This window comes from Solanum dulcamara, chromosome 9 (assembly GCF_947179165.1).
Source record: "Solanum dulcamara chromosome 9, daSolDulc1.2, whole genome shotgun sequence".
Lineage (NCBI taxonomy): Eukaryota > Viridiplantae > Streptophyta > Magnoliopsida > Solanales > Solanaceae > Solanum > Solanum dulcamara.
In genome coordinates this window covers 11,391,289-11,414,524 of record NC_077245.1, presented here as the reverse complement: position 1 = coordinate 11,414,524, position 23,236 = coordinate 11,391,289, and the positions used below count along the sequence as shown (strand labels likewise).

The 23,236-nt window shown below is 29.9% G+C and overlaps 1 protein-coding gene across 2 annotated transcripts; it reads right to left on the bottom strand.

Moving 5' to 3' along the window:
- Positions 1-2,546: 2,546 nt before the first annotated feature.
- LOC129902176 (type IV inositol polyphosphate 5-phosphatase 3) lies at positions 2,547-17,362 on the bottom strand. 2 transcript variants are annotated; one of them, XM_055977253.1, is made up of 12 exons: positions 17,263-17,362; positions 10,709-10,800; positions 10,466-10,628; positions 10,182-10,247; positions 9,378-9,450; positions 9,164-9,268; positions 7,751-8,615; positions 6,425-6,609; positions 5,337-5,445; positions 4,569-4,711; positions 3,515-3,749; positions 2,547-2,896 (listed from the first exon to the last, which is right to left on the bottom strand). In XM_055977253.1, exons 2-12 carry the CDS (start codon positions 10,742-10,744, stop codon positions 2,873-2,875), a joined length of 2,004 nt encoding a protein of 667 aa, XP_055833228.1. In that variant the 5' UTR covers positions 10,745-10,800; positions 17,263-17,362; the 3' UTR covers positions 2,547-2,872. The 2 variants fall into 2 exon arrangements, with proteins under 2 accessions (XP_055833228.1, XP_055833229.1); XM_055977254.1 differs by having other exon boundaries at positions 10,466-10,583.
- Between the last annotated feature and the right edge of the window lie 5,874 nt (positions 17,363-23,236).

Here is a 23,236-nt window from a genome sequence, read left to right as displayed (position 1 = left end):
ATTAAAAGGAGGTCTTTTAGCCCATAGTTTTAAAGTTTTCATGAAATAAGACTTACATGGCATGTGAACAGAACATTATTCATACGAAAAGCAATTAATATGTTATGACTCTTATGAAGAGGAGTAAGAGCACCAGTGGTCTAGTGGTAGAATAGTACCCTGCCACGGTACAGACCCGGATTTGATTGTTGGCTGGTGCAAACAATTTTTTGGTTTTGCTTAGAATTTTTAACTCATTTTATTCGAAAGGTGGTAGAGAAAATGCCTTGAGCATTAAGTAACCCATGCCATAATTCAAAGGGTGGTAGAGAAAATGTATTGAGCCAATGTTAAAATATCAGGCACTAACCCATGCCATACCCCCTAGGGGAAGGTGTGTATCTTCATTATAAGCCAGCAAAAGATATAAGTTTTTCAATTATGGAGTTTATAACGGAATAAGAGTTCTTGGTACCTGATAATGCCAGTGTTTAAGTGATTCAGCTCTGTCAAAATAAAATGCTACCGAAACCAACTTCTCTTTTGGTTGTAATACCAATCATATAATTGTATCCGTAAATTTTGGTACAATTTAATTGTGAACCAGATCATCTTTGCTACTTGCTTCTATGTTTATGATTTTAATTCTTTACAGAGTGTAACTGGGGTGTCAAGTCAAATCAAACCGATAAGCCAAGTCAAACCGACTTGTAGTTTGATTTTGTTGGTTTGGCGTTCAAAACAATAAACCGATCATTGTTGATTTGATTTGGTATTAATAGAGAAAAAGTCAAACCGAATTCAAACCAAATACATATATAATTTTATTTTATTTTTTATACATAAAAAATATTTATTATAGTATGCTTTGTAAGTATGTTTTAAATTGGTTTATAACTTTCAATGTTTATATATATTATTTCATATTTGGGCTTGTAATATGACTAAAATAATGGGTATTTTACTTAAATCCCATTGTGAAAAAGCTCAATTACAATTTATCCCGATTTTTTTGATAATTACCCGAATTTCCTTTTTTTTTCTCTAGATTTCTGATACATACGAATGACGCGATATATAAGTCTTTTTCATGATACATCGCTAGTTGATACAAACCAAACATTGTAATATCAATAAAACTTATGAATCAGCTTATAACACCTAATATATCATGAACACAATAAAAATAGCAGTAAAATTTATGTTTTACTGATACATTTTGTGTTTGGTTTGTATCAACTAACGATGTATCATGAAAAAGACTTATGTATCAAATCGCGATGTATCAGCATCATTCCTATGTATCAGATGACGGATTTTTGAAATTTTTACAAATGGTAGGGAATAATTAAAAATATAGGAATATAAGATGTGTAGTTTGGTAATTTTTCCTAAAATAATTGTCATGTGTTGTGCCTTTTCATGAGTTTTATAGGTTTTCCAATGATAATATTTTGAAGATGTCATTGTACATTTTATTTTTTTCGATTTTATTTGTTCAAGTATTTTTGAGATGCCATTAAGTAATATAATCACACGATGAAGAAAACAATCTTCATTTAAGAACTTCAAGTGCCGCATTAAATCACACAATCAAGGGAGCAACTTTTTCAATTTGATCTATTTTTCAATCACGATATAATTGTAAAATAAACCGAGAAAACCGAGCAAAATCGAAACCAAAATAACGACGTTAGGTTGGTTTGATTTGGTTTATAAATTTAATAAACCAATATAATTGATTTGGTTATTTTTTAATGATAAACCAAATCAAACCAAACCGATCTATGTACACTCCTAAGTATAACAAATTATGTATGTCTTTTTCTGATATATATTTATAATGTTTGAACTAACTTGAACGCATCTCAACTATATCTCTCAACAATCTCAGTATCAAGGTATTGATGTCGAAATTAGTATGTTTAATTTTGCTATAAATATTTTGTTTCCGAAGGTAAATACTTACCCGCATTAGGATTAATAACAAATCATGTAAATTTTCTATTGTTAAGTAATTTAATGATGTAAGGATACTGCATGTCATGCATCTATTAGTATAATTTAAAAATCAGTGCGGTAAGTTATATTTTTTGATTTTGTTAGAAAAATAGCCGGATTTGAATACAAGTTTAATAGGCACTGGTTGCACGGGTCCAATAAATGAGTTGAAACTGCTACCAATGATATACTTGTCGTGATTTTGTGAACTAAGGAAAGAAGCCAGAAAGCCATTTGTTCTCTTCCCCTTCCTTTTTCTTCTTTTTAGCATTTCTGATTCATCTTTGTTGTCTTTCAAGACTTACCTTGATGCATAAACCATATGGTCTCACAAGATTTCAAGTTCTATTGTTGCAAATCAGAGTTTTGCTAACTTATTTCCCTGCCATTGCACCAGTTAATTCTGAAGAATATCATCTTGAGCAAGAAACTTAAAAGTTTCTCGAACAATGCATGTAGCAGTTCACACAGTAGGAAGCAATAGCAACATATAGGGTAAGATCCTTCTATTTATTGCTACATTTTTAACATCTGATTTGTATATATAAAAAAAAACACAAATAGAATAGACAAACCTGCTTCGGATTGTAGATAGTGTTGTTTGTCAGGAAAGCTGAGAGCAACAATATTGAGGACATTTCTAATATGCTGTACAACTGCTTCAGAAATTCATGCAGACTAAGAAGGAAGACTACAAAAATGAGCTCACTCACTTAGAAGTCTGAACAACAAACAATATACAGTAAAGACGCATCACCTAAATACAATATACAGCCTCGAGTGAAGAATAAAAAAATCAAAACAATATATGCAGAACCGTTACTCATGAAAATTCGTGAGTCCTGGAAAGTCTATCTTTCAGCCTCTTCAATTGTCCCCTAGGGAACATCTTTTACCGCATCAAATAAGATTCACCCTATTTCAGCAAAAAGATGATAATAAAAAAAAAGGTTAGAAATCCCTAGCTCTCACCATCATCAAAAGCAATATATTTGTCAACATCGATATTTCCAAATAAAATATGATATACATAAAAACTTAGGATCATGGCTCTCTTTCTTGATTGCTATTGAACATGCATATATTTCTTTTCTATCAACAAGCTACTTACTGATGCATGGCATTTTCTGTAGTACTGCTAACTTCTTAGTCTTTGTATTTGAAGTTAAAGTATCAAGATGTTCTTTACTTATGATTGCTTTCACTTGGAAGACAACAATTCTACAAAATACCTGATTCTCTTTCTAGTTTGACAACCCCGGAAATTTTAAAATGACATGGTAACATCGCCTCCTATATATCTATCAACTACAAGATGGATGATAGCCATCTCATATAATTTAAACCCTACACTGCAAGTTAAATACTTGTTCAAAATCATGCAGGAGTTAGGAGACTATAACTAATAGAAATGACTCCCTTGGTTATGATGTTCACTGACCCTCTATCTGCTTCAATGACAAGATTTGTCCGAAATGAATGCACAAAAAGGAATTATGCTTCTAAAAATTAAAACATATCATTGGAAAACAACCTGATCTGATATGAATCGGCTTATTCCACTCTCTAATCCCATGTTTGTGACAGTTTCCTCCTTTGCAATTTCCGCATCAGTAAAAGTGAGGGCCCGTTGCAACTTCCTTGGGCTAAATACCTCAACCTCTACCATATATGTGGCAGACACAGGTCGATGATCTGAAAACTTAAGTTCAGATCTCCAGTAACACACTTTCCTTATTCCCTTCCCGAATGATAGGATTCGATCACACCTGAGAAACAAGAAATTCAAATATTGCAACTAAATAGTATTGGTTGTAAAAGAACTGGGAAGCGAAATTTTCACTGTGCATGACGTTAAATAAGAGTACAGAAAAATTAAACTAGCTCAAGTTTCACTGTGCATGTCGTTAAATAAGAGTATAGAAAAATTAAAATAGCTTGCTCAATTCGAGTTACTGATCATGACATACAAATTGCCATTCTGATGAGAGAACCTGATGATTGAAGCATGGACATACTTGGAGAGAGATAACACCAGATGGCCATTAAGATGGCAGGCTTATTATGCATAAGCAAGGGTGTCACGACCCAATATAGGATCATGATCGGGGGAGAATCCCAAAGCAAGCCTTAACCGGAAAATCGGGCAGAGTTTCCCTTGTTTTGGGCAAATCCAAATTTTTCTGTGTCTCAGAAATTCACAACAGAACCAACAACAATCTAATCGCCACACAATAATACCAATTCATCTCCAAATATGGAAAGAAGTCTAAAACTAGTCACATGACTACAATACAAAAGAATTATCATGACTCTAATAAAGGAAATCACAAATGTTGGTGGCTAATGCATTGAGAAGGAAATTCCAGGACTATTGGACTTACATTTGCTCATGTAAAAGAGACTTTTGACCAAAAAAAAAAAGAAGAAGCACATACTCAAGGACATAGATATCAGCTTTGGTCTGGTGTGAGAAATTTAATGACAATTAAGCCAAAACTTTTAAGATATTGGGTTATACAAACAAAGACTAATCTGAATGAACAGACAACAAAGCTGTTTAACTAACCATAATAATAGATACATACCATGCTGGATTACGTCTCCCAGCCTTTGGATCCTCTCCACAATACTTCTCTGAGTTTACTTCATATTTATAAGTCGGCGGAAAGTTTAAAGTACCTTCAGACCACCCATCAAATGCACGACCTTTCTTGAACTCTTTGCTGAGCTGCAAAAATAGAAGGACGTATTTTATCATCACAATGTAAAATTTCTTATACTCCCAATTTCAAATCAATTCAACACATTAAAAGTTCCATCTACTTTGGGCTCACAGTTATGTTTTATGGACATTACAACGTCAAAGATGTCTGAAAAGGATTGTCAACACTGATAACTAATTAAACTAGCCAGAACATGCTATAATACAGGCCTTGTTCTTTCTCTATTTTTTTTATCATTGAGAACAGTCCATCAAATTGCAAATCTCAAGTCAGTAGTTGTGGAGATTAAAGTAGATGTCTGTTGCACACCACCTTTCGTTCCAGATGCACAAGCACAAAATGAGATAATTCACTTCTTGGGGTGGAATAGGGGACTGGAAGATCACATGCAGTTGTCATGGAAGGTAAAGATGAAAAATAAACAGTTTCTGCAGAAATCATGAAGTCATCTATGCAAAAGACATCAACAGGTTGCGACTTCTCAAACTGAGCCACTAAATGAAATATAAGAGGGTGAAACTGCAAGTGTTTGACGAGCATAGAAGTCAACCAGGAACATTGACTGATCAGAAATTCAATTGCAATCAGTGAGAAAGTAAGCATTTAGTGTATGAGAGTATCCACATTTACCTGATCATATTCAATCAACTTACACCAGTCCTTTTTTGATATCAGCTCCCGTGTTCTATCATATGGCAAATTTATACGATAATTAAGATCTCCCAGCCAGATTATTCGCCTGCAACAGTATAAACTTGTCATTAATCTGAATCTTTTCAAGAACGAGACGAGACTAAAGTCTATAACATCAGAAGGATTGTACACGGAATGTCTTGGTTCTAATAATTAGCAAATGACAAGGAAACTTGAATTTAGTTTTAGATGAATAAAAGTAGAGTAAACCTCAAGCACCATCAATAGACTCCAGTCACAAGCTGAAAGAAGTGTGAAGGCATAGGCCACAAAACATAATCAGTACCAAGGAATTTATAGTATTGCAGGAGAATTGCAACGGAATATCCGACTACACATGGATTGAGGAAAAAGTTTCTTTAACACATGATGCTCTGAAAGGTATGTTAAAAGCTTTTTCTACAAGTTAGCTGGTGAATAAGCTGTTAGCCAGCATCCAGGTGTAAAGAAGCATATTGTACATGCATTTTCCAAATTGAACAATGAGTTAGATCAATGAGGATAATACTGGGTGCACCATATAGCATCAGAGAACCACTGAACCAGAGCCAGTACATGAGATGCAAACAAAAATTACTCCAGGATTATAAATTTTTTCCTTCCCTCTGCCTCCAATAAACGATACTAATATTTCTAAATAACACAGGATCAGTGAGGCCTCTTTTAGCTATTACAAGCTAAATTCTTCAGTCCATGGCTTTCAGTGTCTTTTATGACTTGAGTGGGACTACTGTAACGCAGGGGCATTGGGCATACTTCTATTCTGTTTATTCGTGATCCAGCCACCGACTTGACACTGATTTATAAAGAGAAGGAGAATTGCAACATCAACAAAGACATTCTTTTTCCTTGAGAAACCATCCTAGAATAGTCCCCCATGAAAGTCACAAACAGAGAAAAAACATGTAAATACTCTAACTAAATCAGACTTGGTGGAGGGGAAAATCCGGTTGGTAAAAGAGAAAGAAAGGTTATAATTCTGCAGATTTAACAGAAATGTTTGCTAAATAGGCACACACACTCACTCGTGATCATGGATGCTCTTAGGAAGTCCGATCAAAGAAAATGCATTGAAATGTGTTCTTCGATGAATTTCATGGACGTCAGTGTTTCTTTTGACTGCATCTGCCTCCTTCTCACCCGATGTTAGGTGAGTACAAACAAAGCAAAAAAAAGTCTGATAAACTGACATGCTCACAGATACTGATCCCTGAAGAAAAGAATAAGAGATGAGTAACGTACATTTCATGCACCCCCTCCTTCTGGAAATTACTTGGAAATTTTATTACTTATCAGGGAAAAAGAAAGAAAAGAGTTAGCAACAAATTGCAATTAATTGCATGTATTTATCGATTTAAGAAAATGAATTTCTGAATTTTTCAATAGCATCTACCATTTGAGATAAGCATCTAATAGTGTCAAAGCATAAAAACAAATTTCTAAAGGTTCACATGAAATTATCCAAAATTTATGTAGAAGATGAGTATGCATGGAAAACCTGCTAAATGGTGCAATTAATCACAAAGTTGTAAGTAACCAACTTTCACAGAAGGTCTGGTTTATTACTGTCCAATGCAGTTTGTCACAAGTTGAATAAAGAGTCGAAGTTGCTCTTTCCCTCCTTTAAGTTAGACCACACTTTATATTTCGTCCTCTGGGAAAGTTTGTCCTATATCCTTAAAAGGGGAACTGCCTTTATGCATGGACAAGCAAAGTTGTATGCAAAGTTTATCCTAGTTGAATGGTAAATACTGTCTATTTAGCTCACAAAGTTATAGGAAGTCCATTGCAATCCCAAAATATAAATCACCAGTAAATAGACATAGATGTTGACAATACTTTTACTCGTTACCATTCTCAAAGAAAAAAAATTGTTGACAGTATTTAAATTTTGGATTCAAGTGGCCAACGCCTATCTGTTTGTTAACCGTGTAAAATGTAATAGTGTGGTCCCAGCTATAGGAACTCATTTACTTTTTGGACCTAAATACACAATCCAAGATCATTTTGGTGCAAAGGAAACAATTAATATACGAAACTAAGCATAGATTGTGCACAGGACATCATTCTATTTGTATCCACTAATATCCTTCAAGGATTAGTAGATACATACCATCAATAATATCTGTGACATTATGATTAATTGATTATCCTAACCATCTTCTGAAATTCTAATCCTTTGATCAGTTAGATGTGCTTTTCCATCTACTGATGAATCTATGAAATGCAGTGCAACATATAAAATAAAACTGATAAGTTCGAAATATTAAAATAAGCCTGAATTATGTCATTTCTTTCAAATAGCTATCAAAAGCAATCACCAAAAAGCTGAAAGTTATGAAAGAACAAACCTTGTTGCCTATGTAGCCCATTACACCAACACCGACTGTAGATACATTCAAATTCTGTATATGCTTTCTTAGGCCCCTACGAACCCATACACTAAGAAAAACTCCAACCATTTGCTTGCTCACAATCCTCACATAAGATGGTTTCCTTTTCCTATTTATCAAAGCTTCAAGGTCTAGTCCTGCAAGCAGAGTTGCATCTGATTGTATTCTATTCTGACCATTAATAGTCAACTTAAAAGAACTGTAAGTGTTAAAAGATTTAGAAGCTTTGAATGATTTCATTGATTTGAAGGAACCAGGTCTTTCTAAAACATGTTTTCCCAGAAGATCCAATGGTCTCTCTGGCCAGCAAAGACCAATTCTTTCTGTCCCACTAAGTGTTTTTGTCAATTTTTTGGCAAACTGCACATTTGATTCTGCTGTTTCTTCTTCCTCCTTGTCTGGTTTAAGGCAATTCAACCTATCTAGCTTCTTTGAAGAAGGATATTGCGTTTGAAACTCCTCATTGATTGTCTCCAAACCCCTAGTATTGTTCGAAACAGCTAAATCATTTTTCACAATCGTATCACCTCCCATGACACATCCATCCTTGATTTCAACAAAGTCACTGCACTCTTCATTTATTGGGACAATTTCCTCCTCACTGCCACTGTCAGATTCAAAAGCGATTTCTTCTTCTATATCAGGGGCGTCTTCAGATGGCTTAAACCTTGATGGAGAAGGAGGATCACTAAAGAATTTAAACTTATTCATCGGTGGGACTTTATTCAGACTTTCACGAATGATGTCCTCCCAAACTGAAATTGGGCGGCTATCTTCAGCACCAAATATATTGCCAGCATTTAAAGGTATAACTTCCTGAAATCTGTTTATGTAAATAGGAGTAGTTAATATAACTTAGAAGCCTTTTTAAATAACACCAAAATATCAAATTGTTAATATAACTTAGAAGTTTTTTAAATAACACCAAAATATCAAATTAACTTCTGATGTATATGTCATGCATGGGTGTACATGAAATTGGAGATTTACTATCTAATGGAACATGTATCCTCCATTAAATCATGAACCTGAAGGTAGGTAAAAGGGCAAATTTGAAGGAGACGAACTTAGTTGTAGGACGAGCCAATTTAACTTCTATGGAGTGATATCATTGGTAAAATACAGGAACCATGTGACACACTTCAGACCAAATAAATACTTGCATCCCTTCAACTTTCGATATTAACTATGGGTGGTGCGGTGGTGCCTAACTTATCCCCAAGATAAGCTGTGACTCCGTGACTTACCAGCGTAAAAGTCATTATGCCCAAGCAATTTTTTGCACTACCTATGTTGTGTGAAGAGCAATCTACAACACTCTTTTTGCATAATTTGCAGATCTGGACTTCACAAACAAAGAGCAATACTTACCCAATCACATAGATGTCAGCAGGCTCATTAACATCCAACCAGCTATCAAGTTCAAGATCTTCTAGAGGAAATCTTCCTGCAACATTCCACGTGCCAACACATACTCTGGAAGCACCAAACTCAGTAAATTTTTCTGGCAAAACAAATATAATGCCACAGGCCAATATGGAAACAGTATTATTTGGATCAAAAAGTCAAAGCAAAAGATGCATACCTAATTTCTTTTGTGTTAATATACTGTGACCTAAATGTTTCTGATTTTCGTCTTCTTATTTTGGGAAGAGCATCTGAGACATAAAAGGTCAACAGCAATTTAATCAAGTATAATAATGAAATTAGGATTGAAGTAATTAGGTAAGAGAATAATGGTAATGTCAAGAAACCAAATTCATAAATAAAAAGCAATTCAAACAAGTTTGAACCCCGAGTATTTGCATGTAAATGTTAACATTCAAAAAGCCAATACAACGTATTTCCGTTATCCTTCTATTTTACGTTTCCCTTAAACATCAAATACAGAATACCTGCCCCTATATGATACTTTATAGACTCTTAACTAATACTCCCTCTGTCCCACTTTATGTAAAACTTTTACCATCTGCAAAATCAACTACACACTCTTTTTACCAAAATTACATAACTTTTTACATATTAGTACCTATTAAATAGTGAGACCTGCACATGTAAATTTTACTATTAAAAGCTTAAGAAATCGATGTCCCAATCTACACTGACAATCAATCGTGTTGAGTGTGTTGACTCTGTACTTGGCATCCTTTCCATCATTCGTTTGGGATAATGAATTATTTCAACAGAATAAAACTTAAAGGAAATTCGAAAGGTCATTATCCATTGGAATACTCATCTAAAGATATCTAGATCAGCAACTGTAGCAAAATCCCCACAAAAAGACCCAAAAAATAAAACTATCAAAGAGCAGCAGAAAAACCTACTGGAGCAGAAAATGAACATTTTGGATCAATTTCAAACTAAATTGAGCAACAAACAATTCTATTACCATCAATACCAACTTGGCCGCCTTTTGCATCGTTCAACCCCGACTGCCTCGGCCAATCAGAGAATTCTACACAATGGACCAGCAAAATCAGCAAATCCAAAAAGAGACCAATTCGAAACATAATAGACCACAATAACAAGTAAGAAAAAAGTTAGTCTGCTGCTGCAGTAAGCTACCGCTATGCACGCCTGAGAAGTATTGCACCATAAAGATCTATTGCACACGCAATTTTACTTGATCCACAATAACAACACAATTTCAAAAAAAAATATGAGAAAATTGACCTTGGCCGGAATCGGAATCAGAACCGGAGCCAGGATCAGAGTCAGGATCAGCACTATAATCCGAGTCCTTAGCACTAAAATTGAGCCATTTGCGCATCACCACTCGCGGCCAAAAAAGCTGTAGGCACGTGCAACCGAAACACAATTTTTCAGCCCAACTTCTCTGCAATTCCTCATTTCTATATAAGGAAAAAAGATACACCAAAAAAAAAAGAAAAAAAATAACTAAGATATCGTAATTACCTGAGTTTGATGCTGTTGCCTTGAGCGCTCTCTCATTTTTTTTTCCGTTACTTTTTTTCGCTTTTTTGTTTGGTGAATTCAAAGAAAAAATTCTATGGAGAACAAGAAAAAATTAGATGAAAAGTTTTACAGTAAAGAAGAAGAAGAAAATGGGTTAACGAGTAACGACCACTACACTATGTCGTGGAAATTGCAACGGTATTTGAGGTGTATAATCTGATTAAGGGAATATTCAATTAAGATAATTAATTAATAGGGTAACACAAAAATAATTAAGGAAGGTAGAGGAGAATAATTAATTTAATGAATAATACTTGTGGCTAAAAATGGTTGTGACATGGTAATGGGATTTGATTAATAATTAACTTGAAATCATCCCTAATCAGCAATGGTTCAGCATCATGACATTAAAGTAGAAATTTGTATTTTCTTATTTACATAACTATTATTTAGTAAATGATTTTTTAAAATTTTTTTATTGCAATTTATGAATCGTTTTGATAACACCGAAAACTTTTTCAAACAAACTAACAAAATATTATGAGAAAATATTCAATCTCAGTGTAAAATTTTATGAACATTAGATGTCATTTTAATGTTTCGTTAGAACCTATTTGGATGGACTTATTTTAATTACTTTATAAGTTGAAAATTGCTTATAAATTAAAAAAAAAATAAGTTCAGCTCAACTTATTTTATTTTTAATTTATAAGTTGTTTAAAATAAGTCCATTCAAACAAACTCAATTATTTATTAATACTTATTTTAAATATAAATAATTTTAAATTGATCAATCAAACAATAAAAAAATTAAAAACAAATTCTAAAACAATCAAAACAGACTCTTAATCTTTCAAATATGTGGACAAAATATAATGATCAAAGAATGCAAAAAATAGGTGGGGTATCACCAACATTCTTTAAATCCAAGTAAAGTCAATATAGGGGAAGTAGTCCTTTGACTTCTAGTGCACATGTGTAGTACCACTAAGCCATATGGAAAAGTTCTGTTTATTTTATTTTTATTTTTCCTTTGGGTGTGTTTGGTAGTATAAGGAAAATAATTTTCCATTTTCTGATGTTTATTTAATTAAAGTGTTTTGTTAAGTATTTTTTAGAAAAATAAATTACTTAGAAATGAGGAAAATAACTTATCTAATGAAAGTATGAAAAAAAGTTTAATTGACATTTTAAGTTTATTATTCCTTTATTCCATATTAACTGAAACTTCTTCTATGTTTACCCTTTTCATTAATGAAGTTTTGTAATTTTCTAGAAATTAAACTACACTACTTATAAAATTATACTCTAAGAATTATTTGTATTTATGATTTCACATTTAATCATCTTTATGAGGTTGATTAAACAAAAGAGTAATAGAGAAAAATATGGATCAAATTTTATCCTTGAATACTTTTATTAATATATATATTATCTTAAAAATTAAAAATTCAGTTAATATGAAATAGAGGGAGTATCTCTTCCTCATTCATCGACACCCCCAATCCGCACTCTTTAACCATTCCATCTGTGGCGACCTTCATACATTCCCTACCTCATCTTAACCTATAATTTTTACTAAATTACACATAAGTATTTTTAAAAATATTATTTTACTTATTTACTAAATACTGAAAAATAAGTATGAAATTTACTTATTTTTAAGAAAACATTTATTTCGTGCTAAACACGTACTTCATTTTCTCTTTTGTCAAAAGAAATCAAGAGCCAAAACTCCAATATCCATAGCTCAAATTAATAGTACTAATAATGATAATGCAACGTAGGGTGGTTAATGATAAATTTTGAAATCGAAGTTCTGAAGTCACAAGACCAACTTGTGGAATATTTTATCCTACATCACACGTGGAATAAATTCGTCCAATAATTATAATTTCAAAATAATTTAATTAGCAAATCAAATAACTCTTTAAATTCACAGAAAGAATACATTTTTATTCACTCCTCTCATGTACCGGCCAAATTCATTTTTTTCGTGCATGTTCAAACACTTAAATATTCTTTTTTATTATGGGTGATAGTAAAATTCAATCTCAAAATTTCTATCCACTCTAATACTATTTTAAAGAATATAATCACCTCATCTAAAAACTTACTTACATTCTTATATTCCTTTACTTATATTAGCAACAATAAATACAACATCAAAGTCACTTAATACCCTTCAACTAATATATAAACAAGTCGTTGTAACGGTAATATATACCCATCTCTCTCTACTGTTACATACATATATTCTTTCCCAAGCTCCAATAACTGGATTTGTTGACTAGCTAGTAGTCTGACAATCTTTTTTGATTCAACTAATAAAGCATCTTTTTCCATTTATTTATTCATTTTTGTGGAATCATTAATAACTTCTTAAATTTTTTAATAAACGCTTAAATTATAATATATTTTGATTGAGCATCTAAATATATAATACATTGTACTTATTAGACATTTTCAATTCAAACTTTTAAAAAATTATGCGTGTTCTCAAACGTCCGTAATATACATAATTAATTACATAAAACATCTCATCTTCTTCAAGTATACACATCAAAATCAATTGAAACAAGCCTGATATTTTATGACTTATTAAGACTAAGATGTAATTAATATGGATGTGCAAAAATCGAATTGATTGATAAACTAAATCAAAAAAAAATATTACTAATTTATTGCTATTAGGTTATTGGATTAATGGTCATTTAATAATTTTGTTTTTAAAAAAAATAGGTTATTGTTTCGGTATTAATTTTTTAATATTAGGTTATTGGGTAAATCAACCACCCATTAAGACTATAATAATTTGTTATTTTAATTTTTACTCATACATACATATCAAAGTATCAAACAAAAGATATTAATATAATTGTTATATTAGACTATCAGTACCCTACATAATTCACAGTTCACAATACTTCACAATTCACACTGTATTTACCCTTTATGTTCTAGTATTACTTTAGGTTCACAACATCAAAATCTAAAGAACTAAGAACGGCGGTTACAGTTTGCAATGACAACGACAAGGATTAGGTGACGGCTAGGGTTGTGAATTATGAGTATTCACAACAAGAACGTTTGATTTGCTTGTTTCATTGTATATCTGTATCGCATCAAATTGTTGAAAAAGTCATATATTTGTTTTGAAAGCATTTTCTTATTGATTAGATCGAAAACCAAATCGTTAAAGACCAAAAACTGATAAATCGAGAATCGATAATAAATATCTTAATAATTTGGTTATTTGTTTAGAGTATATTTAAAATCGAAAATCAATAAATCAAACTAATAATACTTAAAATCGATCGAACCAATCGATGCACACCCCTAATAATTAAAGACGCTTGCAAATACACATAAACTTTTCTAAAATTTAAAACAAAAAATTTATCTAATAAAAACATTTTATTATGTGTTCAACTACTCATGTATAATATACCATAATACTAATATTAAAATTATAAAATTTACTAATAAATTTAAGAAATCGTATACCCCAATTTATTTGATTAAATAATATAGAAAGTACATCACTTCTCATTGCCATGTGTGTACGCTTTACGGGAACAAAGTCACAAACCATCTGGTCATTAAATATGTATCAAATGGGCAACTAAAAGACAAGATAAAGTCGGTGGTTCATTCATCCTAATCATAAAATACGACTACAATTTCTTGGATGCCATGCTACAACGTAATTAGTGTGACAAATAATGTGACCAAACAAACAGACTAATACAACACAGCCAACAACGTTTAGGAGCCGTTTGGTTACTCGATTACCGTCAAGTTATTCAGGTATAAAATATTGTATAAGTTTTATTATATTTGTTAATGTTTTTATATCATGTATAAAATTTAACTCACATAATATTTTGATTGGCAGATTAGAATGCCACATAATTAATACATGTATAACTTATGAGTCAAATTTATATATTTTTTTATGCGGGCTAGAAGATGAAATAACTTATACCTGGATAACTAATACATGAATAAAATAGTTAAAATGACTAAATTACCCTTATCACTCCCAATTAAATATACCTCTTTTTTCAAGAATACAATCAGATCAACTATTTGCTTCTTTTTTTTTCTTTTTTTTCTAGATCTCAAATTTCTTCATCTTCTTAGAGGCAAATATTGAAAAGTTGTTCAATTTATTATTATTTTGAAAACTAAGTAGACATTCAAAGAAGATAGTGTGTATGGCTGAGTATAACACTCACAGCAGATGAAGTCATTATCTGGAAACTTCCACCGGTTCTTGCCATGAATTTTGTAAAGCATTAATATGAAGCAAAGTCGTGACATCTTTTATCAAAAAAAAAGAGCAAACTTCTCACACATATATATATATATATATATATATATACACACACACAATTGGTTTACTACACGAAGAAATTGAAAAATGTGACACCCAACTCTCAAGTTTCTGTCTAAAATTTTGACTAAATAAAATGCAAAAAGAAAAAAGAAATGAAGGTCAAGGGTATAATTATAAATAAATATTTTATTTTCAAGAAGTATGTTTTTTAATATAACAAACCAACACTCAATGAAATTATTAAACTTGTATAACTTAACTTTGCATAACTAAATCCTATATTACTAATATCTGCATAACTAATTATGCATTACTAATATCTACATAACTAATACACGTATTATTAATTTCTGTATAACTCTAACCAGCAACCAAACAACCCCTTTGGAATAAAAGATGATGGTTAAGACTTTGGGTTGAAGAGATTCACGTTTGGTAAAATATCCAAACACAACCTAATACCAATAATGAAGTTTTGTGGCTAATATTGAGATTTCCTTTTTTAGCCAATGAGACTTTCACAACTTTTGAGGCTAGCTATCGCTTTTTCAGACTTAGGGGTAAAAAAGAATTCATCACATTTAATATCATTATTTTTTTTTTGGTTAAATATTTAATCTCATTGTTGCTAATTTGCTTTGAGTTGGGCAGTTTAATTTTGAAAGTCAATTAAATTTATTTTTTATTAAAAATATATATATATATTTTTAAATATTTTAAGTTGTTATTGAATATTATGAATTATAATTTATTTAATTTTTATTTAAAGAAAATTCTTTGTTATTAATTTTGATAACACATAAATAAAGTTAAGAGTTAAAAGATAAATTCGTAAAAACAATATTTCTTATTTCTAATTTTTTTAAGAAATGTCTCAAAGGAAAAAATGGACAAATAATATAATGTAGATGGAGTAGTATTACATTTGTTAAAATATTAATTAATAGGGGGTCCTAGTAGGTTAGTGCGGAGCACTCAACAAATTTTAGCGATCAATGCACTAGTTATCAAGTAGTACAACTTTACTATAGGTAGAAAATTTATGGCCAATAAAACCAAAAAAAAACTGTTGTCAAAAAGGATTTTTCCACTATAAAATTAACAAGAAGAAAAAGCTGGAAAAAATAGACAAGTTTGGAAGTGCCTCACATTTACAAAAGAGTCTTTTTCTTGAATTTTTTATAAAAAATAATAATCATTTTTTAAAATTTTACAGAGAACAATCCACAAGCCAGAGCGGCCCGATAGGGTTTGGAGAAAAAACAAGTATCTTAGACTTCTAAATTTAAGGGGTCTCATTTTTTTAGAATAATAGGTTATAAATTATTTTAGAAAAAAATATTGAATAAGTACTATTTATAATAAAGATTATTTTTCACATAAAAGGAGAGAATTATTTGAAGAAGTTTGACACATATGGAGTAAAGATTAAATTGATTGATTATAGTATCAAGTGAACAAGATTATTAAAAGAAATTAATTATAAAAAATTAACAATTCTACATCTCATAGAACTGGAGTTAAGATTAAATTGATTAATTATAGTATCAAGTGAAAAAGATTATTAAAAGAAATTAATTATAAAAAATTAACAATTCTACATCTCATAGAACTTGAAGAATAAAATCCGTAAAAAAACATATTAATTCATTTTTTAAGTTTAAAGCCTTCATTCAATTTTATACTTAAGTTATTAATGTGCTTTTGAGCCGCCCTGCTACAAACAAATGCAATTTGACAAAAGAAAGAAAAAAAATGAAAGGCAGAAGAATATGAAGGGAAGATTATGCAAAGTGTACCAAGATATACCATCAACTATTGTGATAGAATAATTATTTTTGATAGGAAGGGTTTCATCTTTAATAAATCTTATGCTGCATAAATCTTTAATCTAGACTAGAAAAACCCTTAAATCCAAATATCAGATATCGAGCCAAAAATAAAAACAAATAATCCAAAAAGGAGGATATACCATAGAGATGATGATTCAGTCAACTAATAAGAGCGTGCTAATAGGTTGTTGTAATCTTAAAACTTTTGCAATGTTAAGCAGAAAAGCACAATACTTTTGGCCTATGAGAAATCTAGTTGAAAACAAGAACATACTAAGTAAAAAATAAAATTAAGTAACAAAACCCAAGATTATTTTTTAAGAAATTATTATCCATGATCATTTATTTATTTTTACTTTGTAGATGAAGACAGAACTTACCTTTTTTCCTCTGACTCTCTCTTTCTTTCTTTCTTTCTTCAATGGCTTCTCTCTATCTGGGCTTCAAGCTTTTTTAGTGGCTGAAAAAAGTTTTTTAAGACTTTTGTATGTGAGATGTAGAAATTAAATAGGAAGTTTCCATTTGAGAAAAAAGGACCACCTTTCGTACATCACATTATCAAACACATTCAAGCCACGTGTCCCCCTTACTTTTCCCGCAAGCAGACACATATTTTTTTGTTATTCATTAATTGAGAAATAATCATTTTCTTGATTTACCAAGTTTCAAAATTTACAGGTGGAACTTAAAAGAAATTGACATTCTTTTCGTTCTATATTAGATGGATATTTTATTAAAAATATTTATTTTATATTATTTGATTATTTATTAAATTAAAATAAAATTAATTAATTTTTTTATTTTATTCCTACAATTAATATATTTTTTTGAATGTAAACGATTTTCAATACTAGTTATTTTTATACTTTATGTATATTGCATTGATATAAACAAAGAGCAAAATAATAAAGTTTTCCTATATATTAATGATTTCTTAATTACCATTGAAAATTGAAAGTGCCCATCTAATATAAAACGGAGGGAGTAGATCATATTGTGAAACACACACAAGCTTTTAGGGTTGTTTGGTAGCTAATTAAAGAACTAGTTTATTCATATATTTATTTTTGTGAAGATTATATATTGTTCGTTAGCTAGTTAGAAATAAGCTATTCATTTATAAATTAATACGATAATTGATTTTTGATTTTAAAAAATGCATAATTAGTATATATATATAGAGAGAGATATTATAAGAAAATTGATGTATTATCTTTATGTGGATAAAAAAAATTAATAATACTTGCATAATTTTAATGAGCTAGAAATAAACCCCCTTTAAGACATAAATATTTTCTTTTCTAACCAACAACCAAATAACTACTTGAAAAATAAGTCATTGACTAGAGCCCATTTGGATTGACTTATGAGTTACTTATAAGTTGTTTTCAGCTTTTTTGAGTATTTGGCTGACCAACTTAAAGTCATTTTGTGCTTAAAATAAGCCTCAATATGTAATTGAGTTTGTTTGAATAAACTTATTTTAAGCAGTTTATAAGTTAAAAACAGCTTGTAAGTCAAAATAAATAAATTGGGTTGCACCTATTTTTTTTCCCCAACTTATAAGCAATTTTTAATTTATAAGTTATTTAAAATAAATCATCCAAATAGGCTCTTAAAATTTTATTTGTGATATTAATTAAAACATAATGTGATATCTTTCAAAGACACGGTCCAAAGTGGACAGTGATACTATTTTACTTATTTCCCAGTAATGTTTGAATAAAATGTATTAAGAATAATATTATTTTATATTATTTTTAATATTAAATAACTACGTAAAATAAGAGTGACTTTATTTGACTATTACTTTATTTGGTTAGAGCACGTTAATGATGGTGGATATTTATTAGGCATCTTAGCTAACTCTATTTGGCGCCACTTGATTGAACGAGAGAGATTAAAAAATATGTTGAATGTTTTCAATACATAAATACATAAAATGTAATTCCTTCTTTCATTTTAGTTATTTTTTGTATTAAAGTTAAATATTTTCATTTACTTATTCATTTTAATAAATTTAGAAAGTTTTTAAAAAACATTATATTTAATAACTACATAAAATATTAATAAAGATTTCTTAAATATCACTAATGAAATTAATTTTATATAATATATTTTCAATTATTATTTTTTTAAGACGTATGAAAGGATTAAGTAATAGGAAATGGAAGAAGTATTTTATTTGACCTTTTCTTTTCTTGGTAAAGCCATTGATGAGGGTGGATATTTATTAGGCATGCTGGCTAATTATATTTGGCACCAATTAATTGAACGAAAGAGATTAGTACTCTACCTGTTTTGGAAATAGGGAAATTTGGAGACTCAAAGGTAGAATACTATTTTCTTTTACTGACGTGGTGATGATGCATATATATGGTGAAAACATTGGTCACTTTAGATAGTGATAAAATAAAAAGGGTTGATGTGGTAATTTTGGCTAAATTAGATGGAAGTGACAAATTTTATTTTATTTTGATAAAATTGAAACGATAAAGAGAAGTGCTGGACGCAGCTCTTTTAATCGATCTTAAATTTAAATTGAATAGATCGAAGTCTTTCTTATCCATTCGATAAGTCTTTTACAGACTCGGTCTTTCAAATCCTCTCAAACAAGAATGATATGCACAAATTGAGAAATTGTCCAAATTTTTCTTATAAAAAAATTTAAAAAATAAAATAGAAGTAACAGATGAAGAAGAGATTTGGGCCACTTTATAATATTAAGGACATATATGAATTAATAGTATAACATTAACACCTTGTTTGGATGGTTGTTACCCATTGTATATATTGTATTGTATGGTTAGTTTGAATACTATATTTGTTTTGATTGCTACTTAAATTTTATTATATCGTATTGTTTAAATCTATCATTAAGTAGCGATGAAAAGTCTCATTTAGTGTAACAATCAATTTGATGTGATGCAGTGTTATCTTAGTATTTTATTTTTACTTATTACTCCCTTCGTCCCATTTTACATGACATCCTTTAATTTGACGCTGTGTTTGAGAAAAAAAGAAAGACTTTTGAAACTTATGCTCTAAAATAATTTTTAAATATTTGTGTGGTTGAGATCCATTTCATTAAGGTAAAAGATAATTTTAAAGTTAAATTATTTTTAATTATAGTAAGGTAACATTCTTTTTAGGACAGAATAAAAAAGAAAGAGTGTCACATAAAATGAAAAAGAGGTAGGGCTGCGTACCAGTCGATTTCGTTTGGTTTTAAATTTTATCTGTTTGACTTATTGGTTAGCGGTTTATAAACATGTCAAACCGTTATAGAACCATTAAGATATTGGCTTATCGATTATCGATCAATATCGGTTCGATAAACGGTACCGCTAAGATTTGATACCAAAAAAACTATTGAAAATCACTTAGAAACAAGGTGACAAATCAAATGAACCTTGCTTATGAGTTGATAAATTGCGTCTTGCTCAAAAGCAAATGTAAACATTATATAATAACTAAGAGTTTGAGACAGTAAGAAATAAAAATATAGAAACTAAACCCTAAGTGAAGGATTTTATATACAGAATGATAATAAATATAAATTATTAAGTTACTATCGGATTATCGGTTAACCGGTTAAGAAAAAATCTTAAATTGTTATGAACCGATAACCCGATAATAAGAAAATTAAAACTATTACTGAAACCGCTAAATCAATAACCAATTACTGATAAACTAATAACTTTGTTTCGGCTTGGTTTATTGATTTCGATTAGGTTTTGAACAACCTTAGACAGAGGGAGTAGTTAATAATCATATTTTATTTCTTATCCCTATCTTTTCATAGTAGCTTTATCTCGTACCTTACTATTCTTTTAATTTTATCATTCAAATTTTTTTATGTGTGACATTATGTAACAACAAAGAACGATATACTATATCAAATATTGTATTTATTAAAATAATATAATATAATACATTGTAAAATTATATGTAACAATCATCATAAAAAGATATATAAACCGATAGTTAAGGTAATAATCGGTCAAATATGAGCTCTTTTCATTAACCAAAAATTAATGTGAAATGACTTTTATTTACAACTGTTAATCTTTAAATGCGAAATACTGATAAAGGGACCTACTTCAACTGTTATTATTTTCCACTAATGGAGAAAAGAGTGTATTTAGAAAAAATTAGTTCTCTCAATTCCTTGATAATTATTGCACTAAAAATTCGAATTTATTTTTTATTTTTCCTTCTCCTATTGAATATAGTTTGTTCTACAACTCGCTAAATCAGCATTGTATTATCAAAAAAAGCAATTTAATTACTAAAAAAAGAAATTTACTAAAAATTTTCAAGCTAAATAGATATTCTACTCTTCAATTATTAACAAGAAGGAAAAAAAAAAAGATGCTTCTATTTTGTTTCCCCTTTTTTCTTTATTGTTGGAACATCCACTAATATATATCTACTTGCAAGGTTTGTTGTTTTATTTTTTTATTTCCTATCTGATATTTGATACTTGTATTAGGAGTCAACTAAATTTGAATTCACACATCGCAATATTTATTTTTAGATATAGCACTTTTAATAAAATTTTGATCTCAATTCTGAATATTTATACATATCAAAGATCTCTAATTAAAAAAGAAAATTTTCAACCACTCCGCTATAATCCAGTAACTACCACAAGCTTTTTCATCAAAAAAGTTGCACAAAGTCAAAGCTTTGAGTAACCACAAGAAAAAAAAAGTCAAATGAAATGAGTATAATAGTCTTGGTAAGAAAATTATATTTCCATTTAGATCGAGGATTAGGGATTTATCGTTTGTTGCTTCATCGTAATAATGACTGATTTAACAATTTCATGACATTTCATCTCCGATATAATTAGTGGTGAATTCCTCATTTGAGAAGAATTAAAAAGAAAAAAATCATCCTTAATTCTTTTCGTTATTAATTAAAAAGTTAAAAGAGTCAAAAAGCACATTTAAATTATTTTAGTTTTTTGAGTTTTATATTTGAACAATTGGAAGTGTAAGTTTCCTACATAAAATAACACTTAGTGGTTAGTGAAACACATCTCAACTAACTTCTAATAACGTGTATACTATACTTTCTTTTTTGTTTAAAAATTCTTTCACATGATACTCCACAATAATTCCACTGCAACAAGCTAAATAAATTAGTATTAGGTTACAAGTTAAAAATTATCACCGTATAAATTAATTTATTATTCATCGTGACATCATATACATCTTCTTCTCCACCTTCTTTTCTTAGGTGTGATCTCGTCACAGCTATGGTGTTGATATCTCGAACTTTGGAAGATGAGAGTTTAGAATTTTAAAAACATTGATTGAAACATATGTATATAAAAACATTAATGTGTCAGGTAATAGAATCTCAAGTGGAGAAATTTTTTATATCAGATAATAAAACCATTATATATGTCAGGTAATTTTTCATTCAAACAATTGTGCGTCAAAATTCCATAGCGTTATTTGTGGACTCTTTGCTTTCAGTCATTGTCATCGTTTTGTCTCTATCACTGGATTTTCCTATATTAGTTTCAAAGGTGTAGAGACTATACCCAATCAAATGGAAATTAATTCGAAAAGTCAGCAATATTTTCTACCTCGAAATCATGAATTTTCTAGTACCGTTTTCATTGTCTTCTTTTTTCCTTGTTTCCACACAAAATTTTGCAATAATGAACAAAAAAACAAAAAATAGGAGTAATAAAATGCTTTCATTAATCATTAGTGGCACCAAAATTGATGAGTAGGGTACGATAGGGTCGGTACGAAGAAAAATGTTTTACATGCATGCTAGTTGTATCGCAGTAGCTCTTTATTAATATAAATAATAAATAGAAAGTCAGGTTAGTGTACTTATGGTGCAGCGGAATTGAAGATCCCTCTGCAACTTTCTTCTGTTGACGTTATCACTTGGTTCCTACTTTAATTTGTTATTCATTTGAATATAAAAAAAATAATATTTTAAAAATATTTATGTATAATATATATAGAAACGAATACTATGGAAGGTGGTGTGAATACTATGGAAGGTGGTGTGAAGTATGAAATGGTGGAAATTGGATCTATGGAGATTGGGAGAAAATTGGATAAGGTGTACTCTGAAGACGAGGACAGCATCATTAATATATAATGTCATTTCTAAAATTAATTTTTCCTATTTTCACTAAGAAATTAATTTTTTATTTTTATTTTTAAGAAATTTATAATTTTTCTAGAAAAATTTGTTTTTAAGAAATTATAATCAACTAAATCAGAATACTGAACCCACCCGTAATATTCTATTATTACTGCACTTTTCATATTTATTATTAGTGAATGGTGATGAAGTCAAAAAATTTAATAAGATAAT

Coding starts and splice junctions, on each gene's coding strand:
- LOC129902176 (XM_055977253.1), bottom strand. CDS start 10,744: ATGAGAGAGCGCTCAAGGCAACAGCATCAAACTCAG. Junction 10,629..10,708: donor GGCAACAGCATCAAACTCAG/GTAATTACGATA, acceptor GAGGAATTGCAG/AGAAGTTGGGCTGAAAAATT. Junction 2,897..3,514: donor GCCGATTCATATCAGATCAG/GTTGTTTTCCAA, acceptor TTGCTGAAATAG/GGTGAATCTTATTTGATGCG.